This window comes from Corvus kubaryi, unplaced genomic scaffold (genome assembly GCF_017639235.1).
Source record: "Corvus kubaryi isolate FWS band 111438036 unplaced genomic scaffold, C.kubaryi_AGA036_p1.0 37361, whole genome shotgun sequence".
Classification (NCBI taxonomy): domain Eukaryota; kingdom Metazoa; phylum Chordata; class Aves; order Passeriformes; family Corvidae; genus Corvus; species Corvus kubaryi.
Genome location: NW_024581118.1, coordinates 3413949 through 3430626, shown reverse-complemented (window position 1 = coordinate 3430626; position 16678 = coordinate 3413949). Strand labels below are relative to the sequence as shown.

Here is a 16678-nt window from a genome sequence, read left to right as displayed (position 1 = left end):
AGGGATGGGTGGGATCAGGAGCTTTGCCACCCTCCGGGCTCTGAGGGGGTGGTGGGCCGCTCAGTGTGAGGGGTTCGGAGGGCTGGGGCGGACCCGGGCTGGGTTTTACTTTGGCGATCAGAATTCTCCCCCTCGTTTTACGGTGGATGCCTCTGAGCTCTTGGCCATCAAAGTCCTCGAGTAATTTTGCAAAATAAAGTGTTGTTTTCCTTCTTCAGGCAAAGAATATCAGGCTGATGTGGTGGAGATAATAGTGATCAAAGGGGAACAAATCTGTGTTCCCGCCCTTTAAAGGAAGATGGGCTTATAAACTGAGTGCCCTGTTCTGTGTTTGCTCCTCATTTTCATTGTTATTAAGGTTGGAAAAGACCTCCAAGATCAACTCCAGCAAGATTTAAGCTTTCAAGTTCTAAGATTTCATCAATTAAAAACCAACCAAATCCAACAGAAGTTGGGTGGATGGCACAGTGCCCTCAACACACACCCCCGCAGAGGGAGACCCCCACAACTAATGCATAATAAGCTTTCTACAACAAACCCAGAGTTTAAGTTGGGAAATTGTTGCTGACCTGTAATGTCACAATGTGTACTCTGGGAGTGACTTTGTGAGTAAGAGACTTAGTTACCAAACCATTTACAAGGAAAATGTAGCTTTTATTTACAGAATATTTGGCTATATGCATGTAAAAATATGCTGTACCAAAATTCTCTTCTAAGCCTTTTCCTCATCAAAAGAAAAATATGACTGTTGACAGTGTTACTTAATCAGCACAGTGAGCACCAACAAAAAAACGTTTCTATAACCCCAGTGGGCATTAAAATTTCCCTGAAAGAAAACAATAAGGCAATGGCATTCTTTCTCTCAGCAGGAATGTAGAGGAGGCAGCGTTTGCCTCCAGATGTCCTTTGTAGACAGTGTGACCCAAGGCAGAACACAGCCTTTCAGGGCTGAAAAAGTCTATTTCTCTAAAAAAAAAAAGGTGCCAGTTTTAACACCTGTTTTACCAAATTGAGAAATGTCAGCTCATTTGCTGATGCATGGTCTTAGGTTCTCTTCTAGAGCTAACATCCAGGAATTAATCTGTTAAGAGATCTGTAGAGGTAGGGATGGAAGAAGAAATTTGATGAAAATGAATTCACAGAAGCCCTGAAGCCAAGGATTTAGGTTTGAGTTGGCATTCCCCAAAGTGGTTTTAACAGATGTTGTACTGAGGTGTTTATCATAGCCCTCTGCTGCAGTGCTTCAGGATCTGCAGTGGAGGAAAGATCTGCAAAATTTACTGTGTTAATGTAAATGTGTTTGCACATTTATTCTAAATTTTCATAGGACTAAGCATAAGCCTGACCATCTTCAGGAATACCGTTTGGAGACAGGATATTCCTGATTTTATCCGGGAAATACAATATGGTCATTTACCTGGAATTTACTTTTATGGCATTTTTTTTCTTAAAATTGGTTAAGGGCAGTTGCTTGTTCAGAAATTACTTCCTTATAATTTTTTTTTCTGTGTAGCGGCAACTGAGACAAGGAAAAAATTTGTGGTTTTCAACTTAACTATTAATTTTTGAGTTTCTGCACACTCATTTATGGTCTTACATTAGCAAGTGCTCTTATTTTTACAATTTAAATTGGTAGGGCTTTCTAATTTAAGCTCTGGCTAGAGGAGAAAATGCTTCCATTAACATAGAAATGCATTTGAAGTGAGCCTGTAATTTGCTTTTTTTCCTTGAGTTTGGTTTTTTTTTTTGTTTATTTAGTTTCCTTAAATCAGGAGCATTTCTGTACTCACGGCACTTCCCTTTGAGAGGCAGCTTCCATGTGTAAAAGTTGTCACTCTTGTCATGTAAAACAAGCTCCACATAGCTCTCCTTTGCATAAAGCTGCAACAGCATCTGGATGCTGCCCCGTCTCCTGACAAACGCTTTGGATAGTGATGTGAAGGTAAATCAATACAAAATGTTATGGCTGGTAAATTTAATCTTCAGCGTCTCTCCCTCTTTTCCTTATCTTCCCCTGAAGCACTGTGTGCTTTTGCAGTTATCTGGGAGCAACGGCTGTTTATCTCACTTAATGGAAAAGAAAGTCCTAGAGCAGTTGCTCACATGGAAAAATGGTTTTGTAAAGCATTTGGATACTTTGGACTGCGGTGCATTCTGCTCTTGCTCAGCCCTACCTCTCTCTTAGCAGTCCCTCGCCAGTTTCTTTCTGCTTCCTTCTGCTCCCCATGTCTCTTCCTGCAGGCATGCTGCCTCAAGCCTTGTGTACTCCAGGGAAGCACGAAGCCCTTAACAACAGCTATTGTCCCTTTGCTGTGTATCACCAACCTTCAGGAAAAGCATTCTGTGTGCTGGAAACCTCGGACTGGCATGTGGAGCAGAGGACCAGGGTGAGCCATTAGCTCTGTGGCACAGCTCCCTGTGAACAGGTGCATGATCCTAAGGAACAGGCTGGAATTAGCATGCACCCACTCTGGACAGCTGACCTGCCAAGTCACTGTGCCCTGGTGCAATAGAGCTGCTGGTGAGAACTGCATCATCAAACCTGACACAGCAGCTGCTCCTTCCTGCAAACAGATTTAAGCTGCTTCTTAAGTAAATGGCTTTGGAAAATAAGCATCTTATTCCCAAGTTGTTTTCCATTTCCATTTATTTTACAAGGCATCGTTCACACAATGATAACAAGGTACTGATCTGAACAATTCTGTAACAATTAAAAAAGTAAACATTTGTTGTGACCATGTACATTGAATTGCACTTTTCATAACAAGCATTACACTTATATTTTCATGTCGTACTTTATATAATACAGGGATGTGTTACCCAAGTATGGCAGTACTGAATGGTTCTCAGTTAGAAGCCTGACCTCTCTGTGATGCTCTTTTTTCCCTAACTCTTTAGGATTTGTGGACTTGGGACACACCCAGATCACAAAGGCACTCCCAAATCTGGAAAACTTCATTGTCATGGAGTCAAGAGATTTGAAGATGCTCTTTTCTCAGTGTGCTGGAGTGAATCCACCTTAATGGCAGACACAGAGGCAGATGGATTATGCTTGATTAGAAACTTTTCTGCATTCATGTGTCATCTTTTCCCAGTTCAAAGAAGCCAGAGAATCTTCTTCCATGGGAAAGCACGAGTTCCCAAGGCTCAAGAGAGCTCTAGGCACAGCTTTTGAGGGTGGTATAGCAGAGTTGCAAACTCGGATTACTGAAAGACAGGAACTGAGACCTGAAGAAAAATCTGGGAACATTTGCTGTGGTTTTTGCATTGGTAGTACCATCCATGTATTATATAAAATACAAAAATAAGAGAAACTGTAAGGAAATTAGTACAGCCCAGGATTCTGGTGGTATCAAATCACAAATGAAATTTATGATACCAAATCCTTTTGATGTATTTATCCCCTTGTTGTTCAGTTTCTTATATATTATTCTATATGTAAGATATAGCTCTCCAAAGATACATATATATTCCTTTACAGGTTAAATAAAAGCAAGTACCACTGAATAAGAAAATAATAAAAAGTAATATCCTAATTCTCTACCCATTTTTTTTCAGGTAAAAATAGCATGAAATACATTCAGTAGCAAAGCAGTTGGGACCCAGGAGAATTGGAAAGCCCTGTATTCCTGGAGAATTGACCTGTATGTGTTAAGTCACAATCCTGAAATAAATTGTGTAGACTTCTGACCTGGGAAAGAGAAGGTCTTGATCAATGCTGAGCATTATTTATCCAGTTGCAAATTCCTTGCATTTCCCAAAATCCATCTGTGGATTAGCGCAGTTCTAAGGGCTGCTGTGACGTACACCTACCCTAAAACCTGAGATATCCAAACTTGAGCGTTTCATCATGTCTCCCCATAGTGTTATTATTTGGAAGGAGGTAATGGACAGTTCCCAGTAGGGTATTAGCACAATAGACAGACAAATAATTTAGTTTTAACCTCGGTGTTTGCAAATCTGGTGCAGCTAGCTCTTTGCACAGCAGCCCCTCCAGCAGGGTCCAGCAGGGACAGGGGGTGCTTGTCAGCCACAGCAATCCCTCAGCCTTGAGGGCAACATCTCTGCCCTCTCTTCACAATCAATCAGACATGACACTTGCTGTGGTTTTCTCCCTAGCAGCTGGAAGAACACCAGCATTGTAAGGTAAGAGTGCTTCTGGTTTCAAAGCCAAGGGTGTTTAGGCTTAGGAGATGATGCAGAAGTTGCCAATTATCCCTGAGTCTAACAGTAAATGAAAATCCTCTGAGTAAATGAAAATCACCTGATTATAGTTCTCCCACACATACAAGTAGTTTCATGGATTTCACTGCAGCTACTTAATAGAAGGAACAGCCCAGCCTTGATCCTGTGAAGAAAGCATGGCATGTGACTTCTAAATTTTGATACTTCGGTGCCAGTAAATGCAGATTTTTCTTTACTCCTAAACTACCACACTCAGTCAATGAGTGGCATCACGACCCTGAAGTCAATGGGATTCTTCATGCTTTGTGAAGGGGCCGGACTCTTGCAGTTCTTAACTTTTTATCTGTCTCCCCTTGTAAATGGCTGTTTTTATTTTGAGTTGTTCTTAACACAGCAGCAGAGATGATCATTTATCTTAAAAGAAATTTCAAGGGCCAACCAAGGTAAGTCATTTAAAATGTCTTGACAAAGAAAACAAATACTGCTTACCTGTGTAAGTACTTTAACTTAATTGTAGTGATGCAACTCAGCTGTAGCAAATTAAATCCTCATTAATGGTCAGGACAAGGGTGGGTTTGTCCACTGGCAGTACTGATTACATGGCTGACTACCTTTCCTGAGATTGGTTCTACCAAATGCTAATGCAGATGGAACTCAGGGATTTTGCAGTTTCTCAGCTTCTCTACCCATGGTATTTTTTTTTTTTTTATTTCTCTCCAGGTACATTTAGAAATGTAAACTAAGTGGAATAAGTCCTATTACTTTAGAATATTAAGTTTGGTTCACAAAGATAATACAAGACTAGTTCACAAATGTACCACGTAACTAAATCAGCCTTGCTTCATTTAGCCTGTAAAGTGTTGTTACAGTCAAAGGAAAACCAACTTTTTAAAGTGAAAAGAAGGACTTTTTTTCTTTTTTTGCCCCCCATACTGGGCATCTCAGGAACAGATTGAATCCAACAAGATAAAAAGTTGTAGTAAAAATATTCTTTGGAGGTTTGTTCCTAATCAAAGTAAAGACTTTATTTCAGAATGGTGCATTCTCAATAAAATTTAAAAATAGGTTTTAGTTCCACATATATATTTATAAAATTCAAATTAATTTTAATAAAAGTTTGATGTGAACACATAGTTTACCGCAGACTCAGGGAAGAAAGGTTGATCACTCTAGACTTAGGAGCTATCTTAGCTGTTCCAGTGCCACATGGAAACAACAGTTTCAGTGAGACTTTGATGATGTTTCCTGCTGAAAAGCTGAACAGTAAGCCAGCTATCCCTGACAAATCCACCAAGGATATGTGTGTAGGTATTTCTGTCACACAGAGATCTCTTTTCTTGCAGGAAACTAAATTTCCCAATAGCATCTATAGTCAGCAGATAGAATTTTAGCTTGCCTGGTTTAATCACGGAGTCCTGCTCCTTTCCTTCATTCTGAATATTCATCAAGATAATGCCATAAAGCTATTTTCTTACTCCTTCAGTAATGCAGAGAAGATGCAGTTTCCACCTAAATATTACTCTTCCAAATGCCACAAATACTACCTTGGATCTACAGCTGGAAGGTGGAAATAATTTACTGCCTTTAGGGTCATTGCTTTCTGAAACTTCCTTTTGCTGAGGTAAGCCAGCTTCCATCCTTACAAGGGTTTGAAATCATCATGGCTGGCAGGTAGCAAATGTGGTTTTGTTCCTGAAACTCAACGTCCAAAGTCAGAAAGCAGCTACACTGAGAAAAGGAATGTTGTGTCATTCTGTGAAACGTGGTGACCTTATTTACCAGTTCCTTTTTGATGAACTTGGAAAGTCCCACTCCCATGATCCGCTTGCACTCATGGGAGCCTTTGAGGTGATCTGACTCATTCATTTGACAAAAGATGAACCGTAGGGGGGTAAATCCACCCACATCTTTTTTCGTTGTTGTTTCTCGTTATTTCCAGTACATACGATAACAAAGACAAGGGACAGGACTGTACAATGGGGAGCTGGAGGGGTGAGCAGCAGTGAGCCCTTAACTCATCGGCTCAGGGTACCACAGATTAATACATTTCGTTAATCATTGTTACTGGACTTTCCCAATCATGGTTTTAAATCCACTTGTAAGTATGATTTAAGATAAAAGAAATGAGAAATTCAGACATTTGTCAAACAACCAGTTTCCCTCATGGGCACAGTACTCTCAAATGCAACAAGCAGATGTTCACCAGGTATCCTTAAATGTCACTTCGGATTTATTAAGGATTCAGATTCACATTCTGAATGTGAAGCGGAACTGGTAAATGAATGACTAATGCTGGGTTTAGTCAGTCAAGAGAATGGAAACATTTCTGCAAACATTATAAGCGAGAAAGTGACAAGGGAAAAAGACCTTTGACAACATTTGCAAAAGAAACACCTTCTGTTTTCCCCTTTTCTCTCACTGTATTAATAATTTCAGATAATCACTGTTCTTGAAGCTACATTTTAAAATGTTTTAATGTTTAAATTTAAGAAGTTTTTTAGCCCCTTATTCTTAGAAGAGAGAATTGTGTCAGGATAGTGATTAGATTTTGATCTCTTCTTCTAACAGCTGACTGCCATTCAGAATCTTTCCTTTGGCACTGGTAACATTAAATTTGTACTACCCTGTTGAAAATAATTCACAATTATGCTTGACAACAAAGCACAAGATGAGTATTATTAAATTTTATTGTACAAAACTGACAATGTATGGCATTCCTTAGAATTAAAAAAAAAAGATCAAAACAGAACTACGGTCCCTGGAAAAATCTTGTAAATGAAACAATTAATACACAACATTTAGTCCAGCAATGACATTTACCTGCAAGACCATCTTTAGACATGACAGGTATAATTAAAAAAATATTCCATCAGTTCAAGCAATAGCTTAATTTTCCATGAAATAAGTATTTCTATGAACACTTTGTTTAGTCAAAACAAATGCTTTCGAACTTTCTTACCTTAAGAGCTATAAACCAACCAGATAGGTTTGGGAATCACCAGAGAAGTCTACCCCCACAGGAAAGTCTAGGGCTTGTATTCCACTTGAAAATGCTTGTTTTTATAAAAATAAGTAATACCAACAAAGTGTTTCCTATTCTAGCAAACAGATCTTCTTTCTGTGATATTTTATTCATCAGTGCAGCACAAGCCTTTTGGGTATTTTATTTGATACCTCATTTCTGTGTCAAATTTGGAATCTGAATATAGACCCAGGGCAAGGTTTTCATTACTTTTATTCATAAAACCTACCCTTTATTGCACAGGATTTACAAAAGGTCAAAACCATGCAAGGTCTTCACTCTGCTTCTCAGCAAAAACATCGAGTAAGTGTCAAAACAGTTCTCCCTTTATCCCAGTGGAAGGAATTACTCCTTGGAATTCTTAATATAAACATGAATTTAAAAAAGGGAACTAGGTAACTTTATGTTAAATTCCAGTTGAGCTGTAAATAGCCTTTAAACAACAGTGTTACAAAAACTGCACTACTTGCATTTCTGAAGAAAAACCAATCCAAACTAAGGAGTTATGAGGGAAGCTCACAGCAATTGTGCCAGGAGAGCACAAGCCTATTTTTGCTATGGCCTAAGCTTTACAAAAAGTGCTTCTCTGCAGGACACAGCTGCTGCAAAAAAATTCTGAGATGGTCCCAGGGCGTAAGTTATCCTAGATGTCTTACACTGTGCTTTCTAGGGAGAGATTATGCTGCAGTACTGTACATTTTCCATTCTCTCTCTTCCTCCAGAAGAAGAAAAACCTTCTATGCAAGACAAAAATGATTTCAAATTCGATGTGTATTAAAGACCTAGTTTTGAAGTATTTATTTAACATCTAGTCATATAAAATAAAGTGTAAAAGTATGACGGTATCAGAACGTGGCTTTCAGCAAGGCAGTATGGGAAGTAGGAATTCAACATAAACCAGGAATTTTTTTTCCCCCCCTCTGAAAAGGGTCACATCAGAAAATGAATGAAAAACACTGAAGAATTTCACTTCAAGCCTGCACTCCTGCCTCATTGTCCTTCCCCCAGGAGGAGAGACCACTGGAAGAATCCTCCAAGGTTTCAGCTGTGTTGTTCTTTGTGCTCTCGTGCCGGGTGCGGCTGGAACTATGTGCTGCCCTCTCTGGGAGGCAGGGGTGGCTGGGGCTGCGGTGGTGCCTGTGTGCCTGTGGCCGTTTTGATAGAGTTCAGGGTTTTGCTAAACCAAGAGTTTTTGGCAGCTTGGATTTCATTCATAAGGGCTCCTCTCTGATGCTCCAGCTCCTATGAAAGCAGAACAGTCAGAATTGATCAAAACCTAATTAATTACAAAGAAGCATCTTCACACTCAGTCCCTGCAGTCCAGCAATTCCCTTCCAATCTCCCAGGCACTGGGGAGAGAAGACATTCAAACTGCTGAAACAGCACAAGATACTTAGACACACAAATAAAAACATCTTCTTCTTTTTAGGACAGAAAGTTTTTCTGAAGTTCAGATATACAGGCATGCAGGTATGCGCTCCCTTTTGGAACCATTTTTTGTATCATTCAGAATAATTCTGGACTGAGCATGAGGTTAAGGTGATCGCCCTGCTGTACTTGGATTCCACGTACCTGAATTTTGCACTTGGCTTCCACAAGCTGCAGTTTGGTCTGTGCAAGTTCCAGCTCCATCTCTCTCAGCTGCTTCTTCAGTGCATCCTTCTCATCATCTGTTTCGATGCCTTTGTTGTCCGTGCTTACAGCAGACACCTTCAGTGCCCCCTCCTTGCTGAAAATCTCACTGCAGTGTTTGCAGGCCATCACTTTACCCTGAAATACCCAGAAAGCTCATTCTTAATCCATGTTACAGGAGCTGCTTTACTTCCTGGAAGAGCCATTTTTTTGTCAGACTGCCTCAGTCTCATACCATCTAGTACTGCAGTTTTTATAACTGGCATGAAAAGAATTTGAGTTTCTCATGAACAATTTCCAGGGTAAGTTAACCAGTATAAAAAATTCCTAAAATCTACTTAGCATGCTCTAGGCATGGAAGCTTTGCTCCTATATTGGAATCTTCTTGCTACCAAAGCTTTGTAATATTTATGTCAGCACAACTCAGAAGAGTAAATTAAATCTGAGTAGATGAAACAGCTGGCCTGGCTTGCACAAACTGAAACAGGATATTGAGCTATTTTTAGCAGAATCTAGGGACATCAATCCCAGAATTATTTTATGTTATTATCGATAACATAGAAAAGTCACTAAAAAGCAACAAATCCAGTTCAGCTTGAGTACTAAAGAAATATGTAGAAGCTACAGCAGAGGGTAAACAGCTCTGCCTACTCAGAATCATTATTATTACCTGATCAGGAAATGTTTATCTCTTATGTAGGTGTTCCTGGTAAGGGGTTTAGACAAGGGAGAGAAACCACTGTGGATATTCTGGGGATGGCCCTAGCTGTGCCATTTGGTTTAATTACTTAAACCAATTCTGCTTAAATTACAGAAACCCAAATATAAACCTTGTCCAATCTGGCCAATACCAATCCCTCCATGGTGCACACTTGAGAAACAACATGTTTTGTCTTCTAGAGAGTCTTCTTTTTTTCCCAATTCATCAAAACATCCAAGTAACTACTGTTTTCTCTACATTTTCTACCAGAAGTATATATTTTAACAGCAAAAAGAAGAGCCAAGTACTAAATGCACTTCAGTTTGAGAGTTCCACACTGTCTGACACAAGGTAAAAAACCATGAAAGGAAATAAGCCCTTTCCTTGTTTACATCTGCTGAAAAATGCATGTGAGGATATTGATGTTACTTTAACCTTCAGTTCATGTTTTGTTCTGTATCCCTGGCATTCAGCAACACTTGTGTTAGAAATATCCCGTTTGTAGAGACATTGTTCTCACCTTCACAACTTCCAGTTCATCTTTACTGGCCGCTTGTTGTTTTTCCAGCCTGGTACTCAGCTGGGAACAAATCTGGAGCAGAGAAAGCAGTCTCTTAGCTCAAGTTTACTGTATTAAAATAGAATCTGTGCTTTTTAACAACGGGTTTTGCCTGGAACCAACATTTCTTAAATTCTGCCTCACTCAGGTATATGCATTCCCCCTTGACAACTTCACTGCTGCTGATAATGATAAAAACCCAGCAGTATTCAACACAGAACCTGAGCATTTTATACAGGGACATTTTATGGATGAATTGGTTTATGATGTTTATACTACATTATGTCACAGAGCACAGAAGCATTCACCCTACAGTACTAAAATTAGCTGAAAGACAGGTTATTCCTGATTGCCTAATTAGGAGACTATTAGGAAAGCCACAAGCAGGTTTATGACAAATTACAACATTGCTCTCTGAAAGCCTGAAAGGTGGAGCTTATTTGAAGGATGAGATCTGCAATGCTGAAAATTCAGCTCTTGTAACAGGTTGAAAGAAGAAATACGAGAGAGCATCTCTGGAATGATACCTGTTTATACTCTGCAATAATGGCTGTGGTTTTCTTGATTTCAGATTCTGCCTTCTCCAGCTGCTTCCTGAAGACTTCCTTCAGCTAGGAATTGAAGGAGAGAAGTTACCCAGTACACTGACAGAACTTCTCAAAATATGTCATCAGATTGTTCTCTTCATGTCTTACTGTGTTTACAACAGCTCTACAGCTGCTTCTTATGAAATTCCAGTTCTTAGACAAGTGTCTGATTCACTCAGTTTACAAATACTCATCATATCAGTGATAACCAAAAAGTCTATCCTGTGACCCTTCATCCCTGCTTAGAGAATTCTCCTGTAACTTAATTCCTGTTCTGTGTGTTGAATGGTGGTACATCATGGTCCACAGAACACATGAAAAAAAGCATTACTATTAAGTGGGGTTTACTGATTTAGTTTTTGTTTTTCTGCACACTGTCACAGCAGGTTTGGCCAGATTGTTTTGTTTGTTTGGAGATGGAACAAGAACAATAATCTCTCAACACTATCACTGTCATCTCCATAACAGAAGAAAAAAATCTGTTTGGGTGTATGGCACTGAGTGAAAACACAGCTAACTCATCTCTCCTTCAGAACCACTCCACTTGGAGAGCCCTTTCAGCAGGAAAAAAGCCTCACTGCCTTACTTATGGCAAACAGAGAACTCCATTTAGAGAGACACAAAGAATTAACATTTATTGTTGCAGTCACTGTTGCCTAATAGCAAAAATAAAAACCAGGGTATCACTTTAGAAACGTACATGTAAGATAAACAGGATTACAAAACTAATACCGAGTATTTTGCAGCTGAGTATGAAGCCAGGTCTAGTCAGCAAAATTCTCCCAACCCTCACCCCTGTTCTTCTGCTGTTGGTTCTAGCTTCAGGCAGGAACATTATTTAAGCAATCCAGCAGCTGAATCCAGAATGGGCTCTTACAAGGCAACAACTCCTTCATTTAGATATTTAAGAGGTCTGATCACATCTCCTTAGCTGAGATTGCTCACCACCAGTGACAACAATCGCTACAATACTTGGAAGAGGATAAGCTATGAAAAACTAAACATTCAGAGTTCACGTAAAGAAAAATACTGAAAGCCATACTTAGCAAAAGAAATTACCCTATAAACTTTTAATTGAAACTGCATTTTGAGGACAAAATCCTTTTCACAACTGCAACACATCCACACTTTTCTGCATATCATTTTGCTTGCATTTCCTAACTACATGGGAAAACCTGCAGAATGCCTTACCTGAGCAGTTTCCTCTTCTTGCTTCCTTTTCTCTTCCTCAGTCTCCACTAGCCTCTGTTTGGTCAGAAGAAGTTCCTTGTTCAAAACATCTGCTTTGTCTTCAGCCTAGAATCAGAGACACTTGTGTAAATCGGATGTTATCTGTGCCAGTACAAACACATTGGGATATACAGCTCAGAAATACACTAGACTCAGGTTTTAGCACTGCCTTTTCCGGCCCTGTAATGGCTCACGTAACTTTTTGATATGAAATTCCCTTTTCAGTCAGCCACTTACTAAATTATTTCACTGTGTTTCAACAACTGTGCTATAGGACCGTTTGGCCAATTGTTTACCTATGCCCAGATGGCACATAAGCACTGCGTCCCTGTACAAACAGTGATGTATAGAATATTTTTGTTGGGACCAATATTAATCTAAGTGAGGGCAGCAGGATTTAGCTCCCATGTAACTTCAAATAGCTCATCCCATTTTTTAACCTGTGAGCAGGGAAAACATAACTCTGAAATACTTAGGTGTCTGCATTGTACCCTACAAAGTGTCCAAGCAAAGTCAAGTGTAAGAGACAAACAGGACCACCAGATAAAATGGTTTATCGGTGCAAATAAGTATTATGTGAAGAAACCTGGTAACTGAGAATATAATTTTCTCCTTTCTTGGAAGGACCAAGCTTGTGGTGATGTATACTGGGAATGCTTTAGTTTTGTGAGCACTGTCCTCACTGATCATCAGGAGAGGAATGTACTTCTCAGTGCTTGGATATATGCTATAGGCCTCTCCAGCTGGGAAACACACATGGCCTCTCACCAGCCTTCCTGCTCAGTAACGAGGTCCAGGACAGGAAATTGTTGTGGCCAATTACCACTGAGTTTGCTGAAATTACAAGAGGGAAAAAGGTCATTGGAAACAAGTAACCATATAGAACTTGTCTCTGAGCTGAAGTTCGGTTTTCTACCACTGTAGTGGTATATCTTATCTTTCTGCCACAGTAATAATGATTAATGATATTAGTAGTGTTTGTGGGCAGCAGAACCAGCTCGACCATCTCCATGACTGAAGAGGTGGATTAAGGATTTCTTCATTGCTTAGCGTGTATAAGGCTGTATGGGAGAAAGGAAAACAAGCAGTGCAAGAATAGAAAATTGATGAGATTAACATCTTAGAACAAAAGAACTTGGGGATTACGAGGATATTTTTGATGAAAGACCTGTTCAAGATATGCTTTGATGGACCTACAATTTTTTCCTCCTTTCTTGTGTTCATTCCCGTTTCTCCAAGCATCTGCTGTGGCACATGGTGTCCCCTGTCCTTGCAGATGAGGAGTGCAGTAGCACAAAGCTTTTCTTTAAGTGCCTGGGAATGGGGGTAGGGTGTGGGAAAACTTCAAGGAGCCACTCTTGTCTACAGAAAGACTGGAAAGTGTAGGAGAGCAAGGAATGGGACTAGCACAGGTATGTGCTTGGCAGCCTTGCCACGACACTTGAGAAAAAACAAGCATGGGCAGCTGCAGACTTAAAGCTGCTTCATGTACACCTGGAATTCCCAGGGAAGACAGAGCCCCTCAGACACTGGTTTTAGCCTCCACACAAGACTGCCTGCTCCATGCACAGCACATCTCAGCCTGCCTGTACTCACCCAGACAGCTCACCATTTTAGAATCCCATGGATCCAAATCAGCAGAGCCTAACAGTCCAGGATCTGCCTGAAGTGAAATACAACTTGCACAACCATGGTCAATGATGTTTACAATTCTGAGGTTAGATAAAGCAAGCCAAATAACTACAGGAAATCCAACTGAGAGGCCCTTACATGAAAAGATTTTTTGTTACAGAAGGCACTATAGCCCTCCCTGAGCAAGGGACTAACCACAAGGTGTGGTGGAGTTTGGCCCTCCTGTATTTAGCACCTTACCAATAGCTGTCACAGCATTTATCAATGACACATAAAGCACTTCAGAAAGAGAGGCTTGAATGTGTAGTTCTCTGAAAATCAATGCCTCTGAGGCAAAGGGCTCTGAATGCTGCTGCCCTCCACATTCCAGCCTCCAAAGGGAACACAAGCAGTTATCAGTGAACACCCAGGAGCCCTTCGAATTTTTGGTGCCATGCCACTTCATTATCTCTGAATTTTGCTGGCTGTACTAAAACTGCTGTGAAAAACAGATCCGCACATTTTGCAATGCAACTTCCCTTGAAACTAGTCTTTCAAGAACTGTGTGATACCTTTTTCAAGGAAATGTTCGTTCTTTGCTATCTGCCTAAAGGTTATGGCTTACATTTTCTGAACAATCCCCAACAGAGAAGATGCAGTCAGTCTTGGCCAGACACCACTGAATGCCTACAGTGGCATGTGGAAATCCAGCTGAGTGCAGCTAGGACTGAGGTTGTCAGGAAAATAAAGGCAAAAATAATTACACTTTTAATGTGTTCTTGCTTTCACTTGAGCACAAAGCAGAGCTCCTAAAACTGCTGTTGCCAAGCCTGAACTGGGACCCATCTCTGTTAACATTACCTGGTCCAGGTCATTCCGTAAGGCAATTTTGCTTGTTACAAGCTCATGGGCAAGGTCATCATTCTCCTGCTCCAGCCTCATGCTTGCTTCTTGGAGCCTGCGGTTTTCCCTCTGTGGAAAGAAAGGAACAACCAGGAAAGGAAGTTAATCCTTATAAAGAGCAATGAGCAAGTGCAGTGTGCGTGTAAAACACTGAGAAGGCGAGAGTGCACATGAAGACAGGACTGCTGCTCTGGGAAACAACAGTGAATTAAGCCAGCAGTGCAAATGCAGCTATTCCACTTACATCCCACTGGTCTGTGTTGTGTAAGGGACACACTGATTGTAGTGTTTCCCTGTCGAAAGTAAACACTGACCTCTCCACAAAAGCACTTGGTTTCTGCTTGCTCATCATCTAAAGAAATTCGGCAGATAAAATCCCACCCAGCAGCAGTGAACAGGGACCAATTAAGAGCTACTCATAGTAATGCTTCCAATCAAAGTAGAAAGCTGTCCTGCTCCACTTTACAAAATTCTGTCTGCAGGGATCCATAAAAATAGTCCACTTTGTAGGTGATGCTGTGCCAACTTCCCATCTCCTGCGGGACCAGCAAAGAACAGCGTTTATCAGGGAACTCCCTACAGCTCATATATCCTGCATCACCATTTGTGCACCTCTCTGTACCTCATGCCAGTGACACCAGAGTGTACTTTACTGAGAAAAAGTGCCAGGTGCAGAGGGGAGCTCATCCCTGAGCACAAGCCCAGGACCGGCTGGGGGCAGTGTCAGGAACACAAAACAGAGAACTCGGGGGCTGCAGGCTCTTGCTTCACTGCCCTCCCTACCCACTCCAGGCAGAAATGACTCTGTGGAGCACTAACTGCAGAAGGTGAGTGAGCATGAGAATGAACAGCAATAATTCATGTCTTTTAGAAATCAGTTTCTGTGACTGTTGCTCCAGAGCTGAGAAACAGAACCATATTCAAAAGATGCCTGTGGGTCAGTGGACTTCCACGGGTCCAACATCAAATTCAAGTCCTCATTTTCAGAAGCGCACAGCCAGGCGGGACAGATGGTCCCTTCCTCAAATGGATTTTAAGAGAAAAAAACTCTGCTGGCTTTCTGTCACTGTGTATCTTTCATACCAAAACTGCAAAGGGAATCACTGCACTACGGAAATTCAAGGAAAAACACCACCTTCATATGGAAGCTCATAGGTGGAAGAACAGTAACCTGTATGCTGAGACTTCAAAAAGGACTAGTTCTCACCTGAAAGGTAACTTATGTTCTCCAAAACAAAACAGTAAAAGTCTAAATATGTCAGTAAAAGTCAATGATGTATAATAATATATAGATTAGTACTCAAAACGTTTTCCGAGAGTAGCTCAGTGAGTGCATTCCTACGAAATGTGATTTCTTGCCTAAGTATGTTATTCACCTGTTTTCACTTCTTCCTACTCACCAGCTATGCTTAGGTATCTTTTCTTTCCAAACTCACAACTATGAAATTGCAATTTTCATTTCTGTTGCAAGCAGATTTTACGTGTTTGTCTTAAACAAAAACGGGAGCTCTAAGAGGATGCAAAAAAAAGTCTCTTCTGTGTGGGAACTTCCTCTGTGGGAGGAAGTGGAACATCTACAAATTTTCTCTCCTTAATGTGACCCTATTGTGTAACTAGAATAGGCACTGCCCTGTACAGGGAAGTTAGTTCATTTCCCTTCCAAAAGATCGTACTTTGAGTAACTTCTTTTGTACAGAAACTGTAAATAAAATGCCTTTGTCTTAACACAGTTAAAATAACCACTGCTAAAAGACACACAACTTCGGGGATCTTTCTTATTTAAATCCACTGTTGTCTGTTTGGGACAAGGAATTTTAAAAATTAAAGTACAACTTTTCTGTAAACATAATATAAGCTTTAAAGTGTAAAACCAAATTGCAGTCAATAGTAGCAGTACTACTAATAATCTCTAACACATCTTTATTCCTGTCTTTTGTTCAGACCATGTTAGAAATGTTGATTTTTATAGACACGGCTCTGCCGGTTGTCAGAAAGTGACCTGAGTTCACCCAAAACTTAAGACCTGAGTAGGACCAGGCGCTGCAGCACCAATACCTTTCCATAGGGAGGAAAAAAGCAGGAAATTCTTATGACTTTCACAAAATAGACGAACCGACTTTCTCATTTTGCTATGTCTTTGCCAAAAGCTTCAGTGTCTGCAAAGCAAGGCACACAGTGAGAGGTTGAGAGCTCCTGCTTTGCATTTGCAGACAAGTGGGTAAGCAAGCTCCGTGCTTGGAAATGCACTA

General features: G+C 40.5%; 1 protein-coding gene across 10 annotated transcripts in view; it reads right to left on the bottom strand.

The window, feature by feature from the left end:
* Positions 1-2629: 2629 nt before the first annotated feature.
* The window catches only part of RABGAP1L (RAB GTPase activating protein 1 like), a 236765-nt gene continuing 222716 nt past the window's right edge, over positions 2630-16678 (bottom strand). For all 10 annotated transcript variants that reach the window (XM_042033876.1, XM_042033874.1, XM_042033878.1 and 7 more), the window contains 6 exons: positions 14388-14498; positions 11877-11981; positions 10626-10709; positions 10060-10131; positions 8780-8977; positions 2630-8449 (listed from right to left, as the gene is read on the bottom strand). In XM_042033876.1, the coding sequence (XP_041889810.1) occupies positions 8294-8449; positions 8780-8977; positions 10060-10131; positions 10626-10709; positions 11877-11981; positions 14388-14498 (726 nt within the window). In that variant the 3' untranslated portion in view covers positions 2630-8293. The remainder of the gene's footprint in view (positions 8450-8779; positions 8978-10059; positions 10132-10625; positions 10710-11876; positions 11982-14387; positions 14499-16678) is intronic.